A 19169-nucleotide genomic window follows, 5' to 3' on the forward strand; every position below is an offset into this window, starting at 1 on the left:
TTAGCACCCAATAATAACCCATGGAAGTTATTATTTTCAGCCCTAGCTGAGACTGAGACTAAGACTGAGACTGAGACTGAGTTTTCTCCCTTGCATTTACTCTGGGTGTAAGACATAAACCAAGAACACTTGGGACTTGGATTTCTGAACAGGCCTCAGTCCTCGTCCTCGTCCTCGTCCTCCTCCTCCTCCTCCTCCTCCTTTCTTCTTCTTCTTCTTCTTCTTCTTCTTCTTCTTCTTCTTCTTCTTCTTCTTCTTCTTCTTCTCTTTTCTCTTCTTCTTTTTTTCAAGTCTTTTATTTTGTTTTGTAAGAGGACCTCACTCTTAACTTACCCCAGGACCTTGAGCTCATCCAGTGGCTTGTAACTCATAAATCCTGACTAATTATACGGATGTGTCTCAGTGTTTGTGAAGCCCAGTAACTTATAGTTAAGTGCTTGGAGATCTTCAGATGAAAGGCACACAGAGCAGGCACCAGACACCCTATTCAGTCATAACAACAAAAAATACACCCCGCAAAAAAACTTGGAATAAGCAGGGACCCAGAAAGAACAAATCAATCCCCCACCACAAAGACTGGGAAAGAGATCATAGAATGCCTGACTACTTGGAGGGCCCAGAGAGGACATGATGCCCAAGTTTTTGATGTAACTTGGGGTGTGGGAGGAGTGTGACTCTTTCAACTCTCCTAAACAAAAACAGGAGCAACAACTTGTATTGTTATCGTAATTAATTTAAAGGCTTGGGCAAACTGGCCCAAGTAAGTGGCTTGTTTGTGAGTTGTGATCGGTCCTGAATTACGCCAGGCTCCCCTTCCAATTTCATTCTTCTACTTCACCTCCTCCCTCCCACCCCGCCCCCACAGCCCCCTCCGGCAATATACCCTTTTCCTAGGTCACTCTCGGGGGACCCAGTCGAGGGGTTTATTGGCAGGCCCAGCACTGAAACCCTCAAGTAGTAAATAAATAGAGGTGCACAACACGTAGTTTTTACAAGGCTGTCCCTGAGGTTGAAACAGAGAAGAAACTTCTAGCACAGCCATTAGTTTCCCATCCCTTAAATGGCAGGTGGCTGTGAAGTCGTGGCAAGCACGGCGTTAACAGACAGACATGCAAGCCTGGTGTTCTACCATCTCATAACTTTGATATTTTAAACCGGTTCCTTAACCTTTCCCACTTTAGTTTACCCCTCAATAAAGTGTGTAAAACAATACTACCTATCTCAAAACTTGTTAAAAGTAAACGAAAGAGTGCATCTGAAGTCACTCGTCGCACTGTAAAGTATTACACCGCGGGCGTTAAAGCCCTAACTCCTCCCCACCCCCCAACTACGCACGTTACAAACCCTCAGTCACCACTAATACAGCCTGCCCCCTCCTAAAGAATCATGGGCCGTGAAGTCCTTTGATGGCCACACCCTCGTTTGCTGTCATGGAAGTGAGAACTACGTCTCCCAGAATGCACTGGTGAGGCCGCCGCCACGACCGCCTTCCTCTCCGCCCTCCTTGCCCAACAGCCTCCTGGGATATGTAGTCCCAGATCCAAGTCAACTCCCCAGTAAAAGACCGTGGAGGAACCACAAACCCCAGAAGTCCTCGCGCTCATTCTTCTCCCTCCCCTCTCGGAGTCTGAGTGCTGTTTTTGTTGTTGGTGAAAGGTAAGGGAACAGCTGATCCGTCTGTGGGGTAAGAAACTTGGCCTAATTTGGGGGGATCTTATGGGGAGTCACCCCACTTTCAGTCCATGAAAGGATAAAATAAGGGGACTGTAGGAAGGGGTTGCAGAAACGTCTGGGTTTTAATACTTTCCGTACGGGAGAAGCCAGCCCCACTGTCGTGGGAGTTCTTGGTCTCGAAGGGGGCCCTAATCAAAGGGATACCGCCCCTCACTGTTCTCACCTTCCTCTCTGTCCTTCTCAGAAAAAGCTTGATACGCTTAAGGGAGTTGGGGAGAGACTGAACTATTTGCTCATTCTTCCCCATGCAAGACTTGGCCCTCACAACCTTCCCTTTCCCCTTATCGCTCCCACACCCCTCGCCAATCCAAAGGCCTTTGCTACGTTTGACTCGCTGCGGGGCTCGGGGAAAACCTTCCAAGGTGTAACGTCAAGGAACTCTAGAGCCTTACAGAGTGGGATGGTGGTATCCCACCATGCGAACACCTCAGTTTGACTGCACACGTACAGAGCTCTCTTTCAGGCCTGGGGAATGTTTCCAACTCTTAAGAATTTTATTTGTGGCAAGTATTTGGGGTTCCCCAGGCTTAGATCTTTGTGATAATATATGCCCCCTTAGGAATCTAGAGAATTGTATTTGAAGAAAACATGAACTAGTTTTTTTTGTTTGTTTGTTATATTTTTATTGATTTCAGAGAGAAAAGGAGATGAAGAGAGAGAGAAACATCAATAAGGAGAGAGAATAATTGATTGGCTGCCTCCTGCACAGCCCTTACTGGGGATCCAGCCGTAATCCAACTAGGGACGTTTAAGAGAGATGAAAATCTAAAGAAACCTATTTTCCTCAATTCAGTTAAAAAGTTCTTTTTTGTACTGCTGGCCCACCTTTCCTTCTCTGATGAGTGACTTTCCTTTTTTAAAGTTCCTACCCCCCTTACTTCAACCTGGTGTGGGGTTGTGATGTTTGGGGGTGTGCACATGACTAGTGGCTCTGGCCAATTGGAGGCAGGCGGCTGTGGCTGACACAGGATGTAGATCAGTGGGCTAGAGAGTGGATGAGGAGGGCCATCTCACAGCCCTAGGCTGAAGAGCTCTGTTGATTGTTTTATTGTTCCTCTCCCCACCTAACTTGGAACACCTCTTCCTCTCACTTTCATCCTATAGTGTGCTTCCAACTATCAATCCAAGCAGGTGGAGGAATGGAGGAATTCAACACTTAGAATTGAGACGAGGGGAGCAGAGAGAAAATAGGGAGGGATATACCAGAACTGGGTTACATAGAGTCAAACCAGTTTGCCTGAAGAGAAGAATGTTTAAGTTCTTTTTGAACTATCTCTTCCCTCTCTCAACATTATATGTAAATTTTCCCTTCTCAGGGCTCCTTACTTCCCACCTTCCAGCCTGTCCCCTGCCCAGGGGTGGGGCTTTCCTGGCTCTAGGCCCCCACATTCCATCTCCCCACACCACCACGTTCCTGCTCAGTATTTCACTCCACCCTTATAGCAGCCGCCTCCAGAATTCTTGACTTCCTGAACTAATGAACTTGAGGACAGAACCTGTCTTTCCTTATATCCTCCCTTTCCCTTTGTCTCTTAGATGAGAGTGGAAGCTGTTTTGTTTGATTATTATTTTTTTTTAATTCATGGGATTAGACAGCTCAGAGAAGGGGAGAGAATGAGAGCTCCTGGGCCTGAGGTTTGGGCTGTCCCTCCACCCTCAGCCATGTTTTAGCTCTGGAGATGCAGTCATTACTTTCAGAGATTTGTTGCTATTTCCAGGTGTCGTAGTCATTCCTGCGCAGTTGGGTCAACAGGCTCAGGAGTACACAAGGAGACCTCAGAATGAGGGGGCTCCACACCTCAGATGGATTTTTAACTCAGGAACCAGAGATGTGGGGGATGGGATGCCGACATGGAGGCTGAAGAACTTGGAATCCTCAAAGATGTTAAAAGATGGGAAAGGAGGGACTGAGGAGGGCAGAGCCTAGGATACTGAGACTTGATTAATGGGGCAGTGAAAAACAAGCAAAATTAACTGTAGGAAGAGTTTATGACTTAGAATGGGAGTAGTATGAGACAGGGCCAGGGTTGACATGGAAGGCCAGCCTTAGGTCCTTCAGACTAAGAGTGACATCTCTAAAAGGGACCTATAACCCTCAGGGACTGGATACTAAATATGACTTCACCTCCAGGTATAATGGCAAGGGCTGTGTGTAGGGGTGGATAGAGGTGAAGGGGGGAAAATAACTTTGAGATACTTTAGGATATTAACTCTTTGTTTTCTAGAAGGGCACATATCTCAAGGGAAGGATGGAAGAATCATCAATAAGCCGGGTACCATCTCGGGGAGGAGTCAGCTTTCTGAATGTGGCCCGAACCTACATCCCCAATACGAAGGTGGAATGTCACTACACCCTTCCCCCAGGCACCGTGCCAAGTGCCAGTGACTGGATTGGCATCTTCAAGGTATACCTGGAACCCCTTTCTGCTCAAGTTATGGGCCATGGATTGGTTGGAATAGGAAGAATGACTAGGCTCTTGTATTCTCAAGCTCATGTTGATAGAGAAGAAGGGAAAAGATGGCACAGATGGCAGAGAGTTATCTATATAAGCAAAGCTCATCTCCCCATCTTAGCTTTGCTCTCTTTTACACATTATTGTCCCCCCACTTTCCCTGGCTTTCATCATCCTTGCCACTGTAACACAATCCTGTTCTCCCATTCAGTCCCTCGGCCCTTTCTGCCATCTATAACTGGTAGTCCCATCACCATAGCTCTCTCTCACCTTGCACTTTCACAGGTGGAGGCTGCCTGTGTGCGAGATTACCACACGTTTGTGTGGTCTTCGGTGCCTGAAAGTGCAACTGATGGTTCCCCCATCCATGCCAGCGTCCAGTTCCAAGGTACAAGGGGAGATAGAGAACGGGGAGGGAGGAGTCAAGGGGGATAGAGGTTTGGAAAAAGGAAGTGGGCTCAGAAACACAAAGCTGGGCACAGAGAACAAGGAAAAATAAGCTCAAAAAAATATCTGACAGGCTCAGCAGACATGGGGTTGTCATAGAATCAAGGACTTAGAGGTGGCAGGATCTGTGCAGTGCAACTAATTCCACCTCCTACCGAAAGAAGGGGGAACTGGTGGGTAGGGAAGAGGGAAAAGTGGTGCCATATATTGAGAAGAAGTTGGTCATTAGATTCTAAAAGACCTGGGTTCAAATCTCAGCTCTAATACTTATAAGCTGACCCTGGACAAATTACTTAATCTCTATGTTTCTATTAGCTTAACATTAAAATGAGATGCCTGGTTTATAGGGCTAATAAAAGGATTTTAAATGACATAGGGAAAACTGTTAACACTGTTTCTGGTACATGGTGGGCACTCAATAAATATTATTATTATTATTATTATTATTATTATTATTATTATTATTATTACTGTTATTGAGGAAGAAAGATTTGGGAGAGAAAGAAAGGACTAGGCAGAAAAGAGCAAGAAGAATATCCCAGGGAACAGCAATAGTCTGTGGGAGGTGGAGAGGAGAGAAAACAGAATATGGAACAGGAAGCAAGGGTCCAGAGCCAAAGAGTCGATAATAAAATACACCAAGGGGACCTGCTGAGCACTGGAGGGCCTGGGCTCATACTGTGGTCCTGGGCCCATTCTTTTTCGACAGCCAGCTACCTGCCCAAACCAGGAGCCCAGCTTTACCAGTTTCGATATGTGAATCGTCAGGGCCGGGTGTGTGGACAGAGCCCCCCTTTCCAGTTTCGAGAGCCAAGGCCCATGGATGAACTGGTGACTCTTGAGGAGACTGATGGCGGCTCTGACATCCTGCTGGTTGTCCCCAAGGCAACTGTGCTGCAGGTGAGAATAGAGCAACAGCAGGGGAGTGGGAGGACAGCATTGCAAGGGGGCCCTTCCCACTGGACCCTCCCCTCGGCTGTAGCTTCAACTGGAGACCTCACTGGGAGTTATACTAAGTCTTACCTCCAAGAAAGTCTCAATCTAACATAGACATGAACACGTAGGGCAGGGAAGCAGGCCACCCACATCCATAACAGCTTTTTGAGCCTTTCTTCTTCAAGTGCTACATCCTGCCCTAGGCCCTAGAGATACAAAGGGTAGAGGGAGGCCACTCCAGTGAAGGAAGGACCATAGGAAGGGGAGGATGAAACCCACTTCCAGGACAGGTGAGGAGAGAGCAGATAGGGCCCCAGCCTGCGCTGTCCTAGACTGGAGGTACTACCCTCATGTGGCTCTTGACACTTGGAATGTAACTGGTCCAAATCGAGATGTACTATGTGGGTAAAATACTTACTAGATCTTGGGAAGACCTAGTATTTAAAAAAAAAAGTGTAAAGATCTCCATAATTTTTATATTTATTATATGTTGAAATAATAGTTTTGATAGTGAGTTAGATAAAATATTATTAAAATTAATATAATATGTTTCTTATTAGTACTTTATTTTTAAGTGTCTCCTATAAAATTTTAAAATGTATATTTTTTAAATTATTTTTTGATTGAACCAAATAGAGAAGAATTAGGGAGTAGAGACAGATGTTAGCAAGGAAGACTTCCTGAAGAAAGATGTGGACCAGTGCCAGGTGGGGAGGGAGTACACTCCCCAGGCAAGAGGACGGCTGAGGAAGATCAGAAGAAGGGAATGAGTAGCTTGTCTTTGATTTAGATAAACTCCAGCCCTCTAGAACCTTCTAAACATGTAATCAACACAAGAAAAGGAAGATGTTTATATCTTACATTATTCAGAGATACGTAAGCTTCTACACTGTATTCTGTTTTTATATTCATCATTCTCATTACAGTTATCTTGCAACAACCTAGGTCTGTGGTCGGCAAACTGCGGCTCACGAGCCACACTCAGCTCTTTGGCCCCTTGAGTGTGGCTCTTCCAAAAAATACCACAACCTGGGCGAGTCTATTTTGAAGAAGTGGTGTTAGAAGAAGTTTAAGTTTTAAAAATTTGGCTCTCAAAAGAAATTTCAATCGTTGTACTGTTGATATTTGGCTCAGTTGACTAATGAGTTTGCTGACCACAGACCTAGGCTGAGGGATTACTTTACAGATGACACAGAGATTAAGAGAAGTTAAGTCACTTATTCATAGTCACATAGCTCATAAAAATTGTGTTGGAGATTTAAATGTAGTGTCTGACTCCAGAACCAATAGGTTAAAATTAGGGGAGCCATCTGTCTTGTCTGTGTGAGTTGAGAAAGATTTCTACCAGATTTCTGCAATTGCTGAGCCAAGGAGGGGCCAGCCCTTGAATGGGAAGAAGTAAAAGAGAAGAAAAAAAAACACAAACCAAAAAAAAGAAGTAAAAGAGGAGTGGGGTCCTAGTTGGTGTGGCTCGGTTGGCCAAGCGTTATCCTGTGCACCAAAAGGTTGCCAGTTCTTTTCCCAGTCAAGGCATATACCTAGGTTGGGGGTTCAATCTGGGTGGGGCACGAATGGGAGGCAACCGATTGATGTTTCTCTCTCACATCGATGTTTTTCTTTTTCTCTCCCTCTCCTTTCCCTCCTCTCTCCCTCTCTAAAATCAATAAAAACATTTTTTTAAAGAGGAATGGGCAGTTAAGCGTGGTGGGTGGTGGGCAGACTCCAGTAGCACACAACTCGCCTCTTTGTATCCTATGCTGATGTATCTTCCCAATCCTGAAATGAATCTGCAGAGTGATGGGATGGTGCTGCACAAGCACACCTTCTTCTCCTCCTGCCCCCTGTAGAACCAGCTGGATGAGAGCCAGCAAGAGAGGAATGACCTGATGCAGCTGAAGCTGCAGCTGGAGGGGCAGGTCACGGAGCTGAGGAGCCGAGTACAGGAGCTGGAGACAGCTCTGGCGACTGCCAGGCAGGAGCACGCGGAACTGAAAGAGCAGTACAAGGTGAGATTTGCCCAGGGATCAGGGTGGGACAGGGCTGGCAGCTCACCTGAGATCAAAATATTAACCCAGTGAAGAGGGTAAAGGGAGATTTTAGTGGGCTTTTACGATGGTTCTGACATCCAAGAAATAGGCTTAAGGTGTAACAAGTGGGATTAAATTTGATATGACAGGAGACGTGTCCCAGATTTGTAAAAGACTCAGTTCTCTGAACACAGGAATGCTGAGGTAGGGTTGGGGTAGGTGTGTCCGCTGGTAAGGGAATTTTTCCTTATAGTGTCTTTTTCAAGAAAGGTTATTGGATGAGAGGGTTGGAACAAACTCTGGTATGCTCCTTGTAAGCCTTTGCTCTACTCTTTTAAACGAGTCTCAACTTTTCTATTCTGGGGGAACCTTAATTCCAGGGGCTTTCCCGGTCCCACGGGGAATTAACAGAAGAGAGGGACATCTTGAGCCGGCAACAAGGAGATCACGTGGCACACATCCTGGAACTGGAAGATGACATCCAGACCATCAGTGAGAAAGTGCTGACAAAGGAGGTGGAGCTGGACAGGTGAGGGGCCCTCCTGTATCCCATTACATTTCCTGTGACCCCGGAACTCCAGCTTCCTGTTACAGGCACACAAACTGCTCTTTCTCAGGTGGTTTCTCTGTCTTTTATCAACTTCTCTTAGGGTATTTCATTGACTGAAGATATTTTATTCTGCCTCGCTCTCTTCCATCTTTCCTAACTTACTTTGTATTCCTCACCTTCAGAATTAATTGTAGTTACCATTTATTGTGTAGCAAAGGCTAAGCAGGAGCTAGGAGTAGAGGATTTGAAAAAAGAGAAATGGATAGAACAGTTAACACAAGAGAGGATGGATTTAGGATCCTACCACAGCAAAGAATAAGCTTAGACTTTGATCTCACTATTAGGAAATGATAGAACTGGTGATCCATGACTGTTATGGAATCTCTGCCCTGAAAAATGGAATAAATCATAGATTTTAGCATTGGGAGTAATGTAAGGTATTCAGGATGATATGTAAGAGAAGATCACTACCTCAGGAGGCAGCCTCTTTACTATTGGACAGCTGTCCTTTTTGTACCTCTTGTGTTGATTCAGCTCTCCCATTCTGTAACTTTCACACTGTGGTCCTGCCTTAGACCTTTGAAGCCACACAGAATAAATTTCTTTCTTCTGGCAGCTATTATTTCTACCAAGTAACACAAATACTGACCTTGCCTGTTCTTCAAGAGAAATATTCTAATTCTTTTTTCCGCTGAATAGCGTAGGTTTCTTTCATTCAGTACTGGTAGATTTGTTATTTTTTCGAACTCTTTAAAGGAAAGAGGCATTTTGTCCAAGGCCCAGAGTAAAAAGTGAGTTGACCCCTGAGGCTTCTTCAGTTCAGGATGTTAGTCTTGCCCTAGGGAGATACTAAATGTCTAGGTTCTAAATCATGGAATAGAACAGCAGGGATCAGACTGAGCATCTGGAAAAGATTAGGGACTGTCTAGACCAGGGGTCAGCAAACAGTGGCCCATGTGCCAAATCTCACATGCCACCTGTTTTTGTACAACCCACAAAGTAAAGATGATTTTGAGTTTTTGATGGTTGAAATATTTTTGACATGTGAAAAATGAGGGAAATTAAAATTTCAGTGTTCATGCCCTGGCTGGGTAGCTTAGAGCGTCATCCCCATGTGCCAAGGTTGCAGGTTTCATCCCCTATCAGGGCATATCCAAAAATCAATAATTGGGATACTTGGATAAGTAGAACAACAAATTGAAGTTTGTCTGTCAGTCTCTCTCTCTCTCTCTCTCTCTCTCTCTCTCTCTCTTCTCTCTTCTCTCTTCTCTCTTCTCTCTTCTCTCTTTCTGTCTCTCTCTTTTTCTTCCCTCCCTTTCTGTCTCTCCTCCCTCCCACCCTTTCTGTCTCTCCTTCCCTCCCTCCCTCCCTCCCTCCCTCTCTCCCTCTCTCTCTCTCTCTCTCTCTCTCTCTCTCTCTCTCTCTCTCTCTCATCAATAAATTAAAAAATTTTAAACTCTCAGTGCCTATATAGTTTTATTGGAACAGCCATGCTCACTTATTTACTTATTATCTATGGCTTATTCCTCACTACAGTGAGAGTTGAATGGTTGCCATGGAAACTCCATGGCCTACAAAGTCAAAAATACTTACTGTTGGGCCTTTTACAGAAAAAGTCTGCCAACTTCTCACCTAAGAGAAAAGAAAAACTGTTTATTTCTAGATTGTGCTCTAGAATCAGGAGTCTTGGGTACTCTAGGCTTGGAACTCAGTTTGGGAATTTGAGATCCCAGAGAGAAGTAGGGGTCTGGGCCCAGAGGAGCAGCAGTAGGAGCTCCAGACAGAAGCTGGAGTCCTTCATTCCTTCTCTGGTGACCAGTTGGTTATCTGGCATTCTGTCCCCCACTCACAGGGTTAGAGACACAGTGAAGGCCCTGACTCGGGAACAAGAGAGGCTCCTTGGGCAACTAAAGGAAGTACAAGCAGACAAGGAGCAAAGCGAGGTAAGGGCTCAGGGTTGGTTTGCTTTCTCAATTGTTCATCCCTGTTTATTGAATTCTTTCTCGAGTGCTGGTCACGAAGGGCAATAAAAATGTAAAGAAACATTGTGTACACTCTCCTGGGGGACATAAGTCATACACATAAGTCAGGATCAGTCAAAGGGGAATATAGGAAGTATCAACAGGGAAGTGTAATAAAGTGTGATGATGCTCCACAGAGATGAATGAGAGCGCATTTTGTTAGGGACATTAGAAAGGACTCTTAAAAGGGGGACATAAACTAGTTTAGTATTTCTAAACTTTTTTAGCAGCAGAACCTTTTCTCCCCCATCAATGAAGTTTTATATCTTAAGTGGAACCTCACTGAATAAATAACAGCAGTATTTCATTACTGTAAGTTTATTTTTATAAATTTAAAAGTATAACATTTACATACACTGAGTGGCCAGATTATTATGATCTCTGAACGCATAATAATCTGGCCACTCAGTGTATATCCTATATAATAAAAGGCTAATATGTAAATTGTCCCCTCAACCAGGCAACCAGCAGGCAGGCCAGCCAACCGCCCATATTCCCTCCCCCTGGCCAGGCTGGCCGGACCCCACCCATGCACGAATTCATGCCCAGGCCTCTATACACACACACTCATACACACACACTGAGTGGCCAGATTATTATGCGTTCAGAGATTATAATAATCTGGCCACTCAATGTATAAGATAGTAAAAGCAATTAGGTAATTTTGATGGATACCAAACTTTGAAATTGGAGGTTATGGATGACTGTTTTGTCAGCCTCAGTGGCTAGTTACAGTATTTTGTTAGACAGTAGTTGAGAACACCTTGAGTCACACACAAGTAAGTGCAAATTGATAACAGTTTTTAAACTGTCAACCTTGCAATCTCATTTTGCTCTTCACTTCAATAGAAACTTTATTCTAAGATTTACATAAAAATTAATTAACCTGGCCCTAACCTGTTTGGCTCAGTGGATAGAGCATCGGCCTGCAGACTGAAGGGTCCCAGGTTCTATTCTGGTTAAGGGCACATCCAGGTTGTGGGCTTGATCCCCAATAGGAGGGGGTATGCAGGAGGCAGCTGATCAGTGATTCTCTCTCATTGATGTTTCTATCTCTCTCTCTCTCTCCCTCTCCCATACTCTCTGAAGGCAATAAAAATATATTTTAAAAAAGATTTGAATTAACCTGGAAGTACATGTCAGTGGATTGGTGATCTCCAGTGTGTTAACTTGTGTGTGCATTTTTTCACATAATTTTTAATATTTTTAAATATTTGAAGTTTAAATTAAATATTTTCAGAACCTATAAATGACTTCCTCAGAATCCTAGGCTTCTGTAGAAGGTTGTTTAAAAATCATTTGCTTGGCAGTGATGAAAAGGTAGAATTTGAGTAGACAGAGATGAAGGGAGGTCGTTCTAGAAACAGAGGAAAACGTGAGCAAAGGTTTAGAGTCAGAACACTCAGGGCAGTTGAATATGTGGGTGAAGAGTTTGAGATAAGCCCTGGTCAGATAGTAGACGATCTTGAGTTTAATCATTTCTGTAAGCAGTGAGAGGCATCGATGATTTCCAAGTAGGTGACATGTACTCAAAGATTAATCAGATTGCCTTGTGGAAAATGAGCTAGTTGTGAGGTTTTTCAGTACTCCAAGCAACACAGGACCAGAGCCTGAGCTAACATGTGGCGATAGTAGAAGAGAAAATGGATGTGAACGAGATGGAGAATGGGGAAGCATTGGGCTTTTCTATGGGCTGCTAGGGGGAGAGCAGATCCAAGCGTAGCACCAGGGTGTCCAGCTTGGGAATTAGTTTGAATTAGAAATAAGAAAGGAAAGGCCTATGGTAGAATATGCTGGGTTTGCAGGACCTGGAAGACATCTAGACTGAGTTTTTATTTAAAAGGAAAAGTGGAGAAGCAGAAATGGGACACGGGCTACCTAGTTGTGTAAGACCCGAAGCTGTGGCGCTGGATCCTCACTTCGGGAGCTGGAGACTGGATGTTCAGGATTGAGTCGCTTTGAGCTGAGAACCCAAGAAGGGGTGGTGAAAGCTGAATGCTTGAGTCTGTGTTAAATCTGAGAAATGGAACCTTGACTTCTCATCACAGTGGTTCACCTCCCTGGCCACCCCTTTCCTTACCCGTTCTTCACCTCCATCAGGCTGAGCTCCAAATGGCACAACAGGAGAATCGTCGCTTGAATTCGGAGCTGCAGGAGGCCAAGGGCCGGCAGGAGGAGCAGGGTGCGCAGACCCAGCGACTAAAAGACAAGTTGGTTCAGATGAAGGACACGCTAAGCCAGGCCCAGCAGCGGGTGGTGAGTGAAGCCGCCAGGCACCAAGAAGTAGAGACAGCTGCAAGGACTCACTAAAAGTCTGGGGAAGGATATGACTAAAAACTAAACAACCCAACCCTGAGTCCTAATGCAGTGGGGGAGGAGGTAGCCTCGTTAATATCTTCCTGGTTCACAATGGGAGCCCTGATCTCCCTCTCTTCCTTTCTTCTGAGGCTGAGCTGGAGCCCCTGAAGGAGCAGCTTCGAGGGGCCCAGGAGCTTGCAGCCTCAAGCCAGCAGAAAGCCACCCTGCTTGGGGAGGAGCTGGCCAGCGCCGCGGGAGCCAGGGACCGCACCATAGCCGAACTACACCGCAGCCGCCTGGAACTGGCTGGAGTCAACGGCAGGCTGGCTGAGCTCAGTCTGCATTTGAAGGAGGAAAAAAGCCAGTGGAGCAAGGAGCGGGCAGGGATGTTGCAGAGTGTGGAGGTAGATGGATGGAGGGACCTGGCAAGCTCACAGCCATCACCCCTACCTCTATGTGGTCAGATCTCCTAGGAGGACAGAAAAGGGGCAATGGGATCTCACGAAACTTTGGTGGGGCGGGGCTGTGAGGGAGGAACACTTCACTGTCCAGGTGTGACTCATCCCTAAATAGAGTGTCCCAACCCTGATCTCTGTAGCATTGTCCTTGGTACCATTCTGGGCACCAGACCCTTGCCCTAATGCCCATTACTGATCAGCAAGGTCCCTTGCTTTCAGGTCCCTTCCTTCATTCACGGTTTTGAGGGGTGGGGGAGGCAAGAAGGGGAAATCGCTCCCAAAAGTAGAGGAAGGTCACAGTGGGGGATGGTGCCATTGGCAGTGGCGTCCCTTTTCCTTCATCTTCCCATTTTCTTCCTGGCCATCTCCTAGGCGGAGAAGGACAAGATCCTGAAGCTGAGCGCAGAGATACTTCGGCTGGAGAAGGCAGTTCAGGAGGAGAGGACCCAGAATCAAGCGCTCAAGACTGAACTGGCCCACGAAAAGGAGGCTAGCCTGGTGAGGCGCCAGCCACCCCCGAGTCCTGGTCCTATGGCCTCTTGGGGCCAGTGCCCCTCTTAAGTGCAAGGGGCTCAGTTATACATCGGGCAACATGCACTTGCACACCTCCCAGCCTTCATTGGTTTGAAACATGCAGGGTCCATTCTGCTCTTAGGACACACATTTGGGCCTAGTAGTGATGACTTAGGAGAATTATGGCTTGCCCCTTCCATGCCCCTGCTATGTCCCTGCACCTGGCCCAAGTCATTCAGGTTCACACTCCTGAAGCAGAGTCTGAACTTCCCGTGGCCAAGGAAAGGGGCTCATGGAAAAGTGTTGGGGCTCCCCCTGTGTGTGTTGGAGCAAGGGAGGAACGAAGGCACAGAGACATGATTCTAGGCTGTTGGGTCCCAGTCCCAGAACCCAGGTTCTTTGAGGTACATTTTAGGCTCCTATTCCATTTGGCCGTTTCCTCAGGTGCAGTTGTCAGAGAGTAAGCGGGAGCTGACAGAGCTGCGGTCAGCCCTGCGTGTGCTCCAGAAGGAAAAGGAGCAGTTGCAGGAGGAGAAGCAGGTGAGAACTCCCCGGTGGCCAGACTGAGGGCTTGAGGACTAGAAAATGTCTCTCTTGGCTTAGGAACCGGTACTTCTAGGAGGACCCTGAGGCTAAAAATGGGACCATTATCAGCTGATTTGGCAGGACGAGATGATTGCTGGGGAAAGGATGATGTAGGGGGTGAAGGAGGGCCCTTGGGGGCTATGAGGATCTACCTTAAGCTTCCCCACCTTTGGTGAAGGTGTCTAATCCTCAGAGCTCAGAGTTAATCTTGAACGCAGAAGGTTCTTTCTTCAGGTCAGCAAGGTTGGCATCTTTCCATCCTCTTGCACCTCTTTTCTCCCCAACACCAGGAACTGCTGGAGTACATGAGGAAGCTGGAGGCCCGCCTTGAGAAGGTGGCCGATGAGAAGTGGAATGAGGATGCTGCTACAGAGGATGAGGAGGCAGTTGCAGGGCTGGGTCAGTACACGACACCTCCAATCTTGTGACACTTCTTCCCCGCTCCACCTTGCCCTGTTGGGGAAAGTTCCATGTGACCCCCTGGGAGCTGCCTCTGCCCTCTGTATTTTTCCTTTTTCTTCCCAGACTCTGGCCCTTGTCTAATTTAACTGTATCTTTTATCCAAAGGTGTCAGAGCTGATGCATCCTCTAACAACGTTTCCTTCTTTCTCTTCCCACTCCCTCACCTACAGGCTGCCCGGCAGCTCTGACTGACTCAGAGGATGAGTCCCCAGAAGACATGAGGCTCCCACCTTACGGCCTGTGTGAACATGGAAATCCAGGCTCCTCTCCTCCTGGGCCACGAGAAGCTTCTCCCCTAGTTGTCATCAGCCAGCCAGCTCCCATCGCTCCCCACCTCTCAGGGCCAGCTGAGGACAGTAGCTCTGACTCGGTGAGCAGGGGCAGGGAGGAGGGGGTAGGGCCAAGCTCAAGTGGCCCAGCGTCCAGAGCAGGAAGACAGCAATTCGGGCTCTCATTTTTTGGGGGGGAGAGGAGGCAGGCCAGCCTCTCTCCAAGGCCAAACGGACACCACCACACAACCCAATCCCACTCAATAGCCTTACTACTGCCAGTCCCTACTCCCCAACTCATCTTCTTCTTATCTACCTGCTCCCTTCAAAACACCTTTCCTGCCCCGCTCTTCCTGTAGCCCTCTGTTCTCTGTCACGGCCCGGACCGTTCTCCCTTTACCTGCCCAATGTGCTACTCCCCCATCGTGGACACCACCCCGAACACAACCTATCTCTTTGGTGCCCAGGAGGCCGAGGATGAGAAGTCAGTCCTGATGGCAGCCGTGCAGAATGGGGGTGAAGAGGCCAACCTGCTGCTTCCTGAGCTGGGCAGTGCCTTCTATGACATGGCCAGGTGAGAGCAAGAACGGGGGCAGAGGAGAGGTAGGAGGATGCCAGCAGAAAGGATATCCAGGTGAACAGTCCCTGCCCTTCCCCCAACCTCTGTCTTCTTGGCCCTCGCCAAGTAAAGGAGGCATGGATGTGGTTAACACAGAAGATTATTCACCACTCTCCTAAACCCCAGGTGCCTTCGGGTAATCCCTCCCCTCAGCTTATCAACACACATGCACTCAGAGGCCCTGCCTTTAACTGGCTTCTGTTTTCTAGCACCATCATTCATGGACCCCAAATTGTCCTACATCCCCCTACCCCTTCCCCAAGCACCAGGTAGGTTCCTAGGCTCCATTAGGGGAGGAAGGGAAGTAGGAGACCAAGCCCACAGGGCAAGAACAGAGGAGACTGGGATCCAGATCCATCTGACCACCCCTGAGATGCTGTGTCTTTCCTGACTTCCCTGGGGGACCCTTTGAGTGGTGAAGCCCCAGGGGTGGGGGATTTAGGTATTAGATTGCCCCCTCTGCCTTCCTTTCCTTCTGCAGGTCAAGAGGGGAAGGCAGAGGGAAGAGAGATTTTATCACTTAGTCCCCAGCTTTGCCCGGATGTGAGATGGGCTCAGGGTGGGGTGGGGGTATGCTGTCATCCTTAGCTGGAGCAGGAAGATGAAGGACGGTGTCAGACTCATTTTCAGCTCCATTAGGCAGCAGATAGAGATGGAGGGAGGAGAGCAAGAGGTTGGGGGATGGGCTCTGCACTATGGGGACCAGCAAGGACTCAAGAAGGAGGCACAGGGAACCGGGAAACTCCCTAGCATCGTGGGGAGAAAGATGCTTTGGGAGAGGCTCTGAGAGAGAGAACTACCGGATGCTGTATTAGCAACAGGAGAATCTGGGAACCCAGGTGCATGAGTCCCTCTCCCTGAGGTCTGCAAGTCGGTAAGGCAACAGAGCACACTGACCCTCTCCTCTCCCCTCTGTCTCTCTTCAGTGGCTTTGCAGTGGGTCCCTTGTCAGAGGCCAGCACTGGGGGCCCCGCCACCCCCCCGTGGAAGGAGTGCCCTATTTGTAGGGAGCGCTTCCCCGCTGACAGTGATAAGGACGCCCTGGAGGACCACATGGATGGACACTTCTTCTTCAGCACCCAGGACCCCTTCACCTTCGAGTGATCTCTCCTCTCCCTAGTACAAGCACAAACACACATACACACACTCACAGACACACATCTAGGTCTCATGCCTCTTTTCCAACACAATGGGCTCCATGATATTCTGTTCCCTAAGAAACACTCCCGTGTGCCGTTTTTATTCCAAGCTCTCCAACCTCACCTCTCCTACCAGCCCTTTTGTCCAGGGAGGGGTCCTTCATGGAAGAATGGCTGAATTTACCCCCTGAAAGCGGTTTGGAAGAAACCAGAATGGAGGAGGCCTCCCCAGGGGGAGGAGAACCTGCCCCTCCTAGCCCTGGTTGCTTCTGTCACTCACCAGCTACTGCAAGCACCACCACCAGTGCACACACACACACTCACAGTCTCTGATGCCCCAAAGCCAATCCCTGGGGTACCCTACCCTCTCTTCTTTGGGGTCTGTGTTTGTTCCCCTGAGTCTCCTCTGGGGCCTGCGTTGAGGCAGCGCATGGACATCATGACCTCCTCAGGTCTCTCAGTTCTGAACTTCATTGGTTCCTCTTACTGCCCCCCCCCCCCCCCCCCGCCCCATTGCCTTCCACACTCCACCCCAGCCTTTTCCATACCATTAGATGTTAAGTTTGGAGGTTTCTTTTTGTATTTTTGAGGTTTTTCTGTACTCTTATCTCCTGCCCCTCCATGCCAACCCCCTCACCCCAGAGTCCTCACATGGAAAGAAATGATGCATTGTGCCTTCTGTGAGGGATGGGGGAACAAAGACTCCCAGGTTCTCCCACTTCCCAGCCCTTCCTCCCTCTCCAGGTTCCCCATAGCAGTAGAGCTTTCTCCCCAGTGTCCCTCCCCCTACCTGTAGTTTGGACAAATATATTTATATGGTATGTATAACTCTTCTAATAAAATGTGTTCTTATTATAAGGTGTGACTAGAGCAAAGAAGGACCAGACACCTGGCTCTTTGGCCTCAGTGGAGGGGTCAGGGAGGGAGGGGACTTCAGGCGGCTTTATCCCATTATGTGTGCTGTGCTGGCCACCAGTGGGAAGAGGAGGAGGAAGGAACCTTTGTCCCAGGTGGAGGTCTGGCTTGGAGAATACTGCAGTGCAAGAGGAGCAAACTGGGGGTTGGTATTGGCTTGCTCAGGGTTTAGTCCCGGGTGGGACTCAGGTATAGGGCCAGAGTGCGTGCCTTAGAAGGCAAGGGTGGTTTCCACCACTCAGACCTGCACCTCCATAGCAGCCATCACTGTACCTTGGGCCAAAGGACAGGCATTACTCCTGTCAAGGGGGAAACCTTTGAGTATCCACTTTATAAAAAAAAAACCCTATACCCCTAAAGACTATTTGATAGTCTTCCCATCTCTACCTCCCTCTCTTCCTCTGTTGCCTTCCTCACACACACGTGTGCGCACTCTGACTCCACAGTCACGAAAACACATTCATCCACTCTAACCAGCTTCACAGGCTAGACAGAGACAGCATCATAAAGCATTTATTAAGGACCTGCAAGCTCATCAAGGCCTCAGGAATGCCTAGTACAAGCCATGCCTGTAGCCCCGTTCACTTTCCCAGTAGCTCCTTTATCCACTCTTCATTCCCTTTAGGGCCCCTGGGTGGGCCACTGCCACCCCCCGTTGCTTCTATCCACCTGAAACCCTCCTATCCACCCCCCTGAATGACATCTTACATCCTTCTTCCCTCACATGGCTGTCTCCTAGCAACCCCATTTCATTCCCTGAATCCCTTCCAAGAAAATTAGAGATAATGGATCTCTCCTCTCTCCATCTCAACTCCTCTTTATTGATCCTCCTTTAATGAAAGTTAATTATAACAATGATTTAATTAATAGAATCCCTCTCTTCCTTTATTGCTTCCCGTATTAAGACTATTAATAAATATGAGCTGGGCTGACAGAGACATCCATCACTGGCCTGGGATTCCCCTCATACCCTCCTTCCCCCCTCCCCTGTAACCCCTCCTATGCTTGGCCTATAAACTTGCCGGGGTAGTGGGGGTTAATCAGAGAGGAATTATGAGCCAACATCCCCAGCAGGAGGTGCATTTAATGAAATCACTTGTGATTTATGTCTGGGGAGATTAGAGAGCGAAGAAGCTGGAACCCAGACATCCTTGCTTCCAGAAAGGGGGCCCCAGTACAAAACAGGAGGAAGAAAGACAGGAACCCAGGGCCCTTGCTCCCACCCACAGCCTCTGCCAGGGCACACGCACCTCCTTCCCCCACAGGAGCCTCTGGGCAGCTGCACAGGCCATTGACACACAGGCTACCAGACTAAAAGCACTTGGGAAAACTGCAGTGTAGGTTTCACTTTCCACCTCCAAAGCGACATGGGTCGTTCTCATCTCACTTTCTCCCCAGCCCAGTTCTGCTTCATCTTCCTAAGCCTGCTCCATGCTCCCCTTCTTGAAGCCCCCCAGACCCCTCCACCTGTTTAGAGTCCGCAGCTGCTCTTTGCTCTGCCCTTGCATGTCTTCTGATGTGCAGTCTGCACCTTCAGGCTGGACATTTAGAGCCATATCCCTTGCCCACCCCAGGATCCAGGACCTGGCCTCTGACACAGGAAGCTCAGAGAAGGGTAATTGATTGCCTGGGCAGAGAGGAAAGATACTTGCAATTTGAGTTCTTTTTCCTACTTACTGTGTGGTATTTGGCAGCTCAGCCCTTCTACTCGTTTCCCTTGGATCAGCTCATTTCCCCCTCCTT

General features: G+C 47.9%; 1 protein-coding gene across 4 annotated transcripts; it reads left to right on the forward strand.

The window, feature by feature from the left end:
* The first annotated feature begins 1562 nt into the window (after positions 1-1562).
* On the forward strand, positions 1563-17369 carry CALCOCO1 (calcium binding and coiled-coil domain 1). Of its 4 annotated transcripts, none has more exons than XM_084878943.1 (15): positions 1563-1656; positions 3960-4139; positions 4473-4575; positions 5344-5534; positions 7418-7576; positions 7978-8126; positions 10000-10090; positions 12269-12424; positions 12616-12870; positions 13297-13422; positions 13882-13977; positions 14313-14421; positions 14655-14854; positions 15113-15327; positions 16299-17369. In XM_084878943.1, the coding sequence occupies exons 2-15, from the start codon at positions 3984-3986 to the stop codon at positions 16474-16476; spliced, it is 2184 nt and encodes a 727-aa protein (XP_084735069.1). In that variant the 5' UTR covers positions 1563-1656; positions 3960-3983; the 3' UTR covers positions 16477-17369. The 4 variants fall into 4 exon arrangements, with proteins under 4 accessions (XP_084735069.1, XP_084735071.1, XP_084735068.1 ...); XM_084878945.1 differs by having other exon boundaries at positions 15221-15327; XM_084878942.1 differs by having other exon boundaries at positions 1609-1684.
* The last annotated feature ends 1800 nt before the right edge of the window (positions 17370-19169 follow it).

Source organism: Pipistrellus hanaki, assembly GCF_964339955.1.
Source record: "Pipistrellus hanaki genome assembly, chromosome: 3".
NCBI lineage: Eukaryota > Metazoa > Chordata > Mammalia > Chiroptera > Vespertilionidae > Pipistrellus > Pipistrellus hanaki.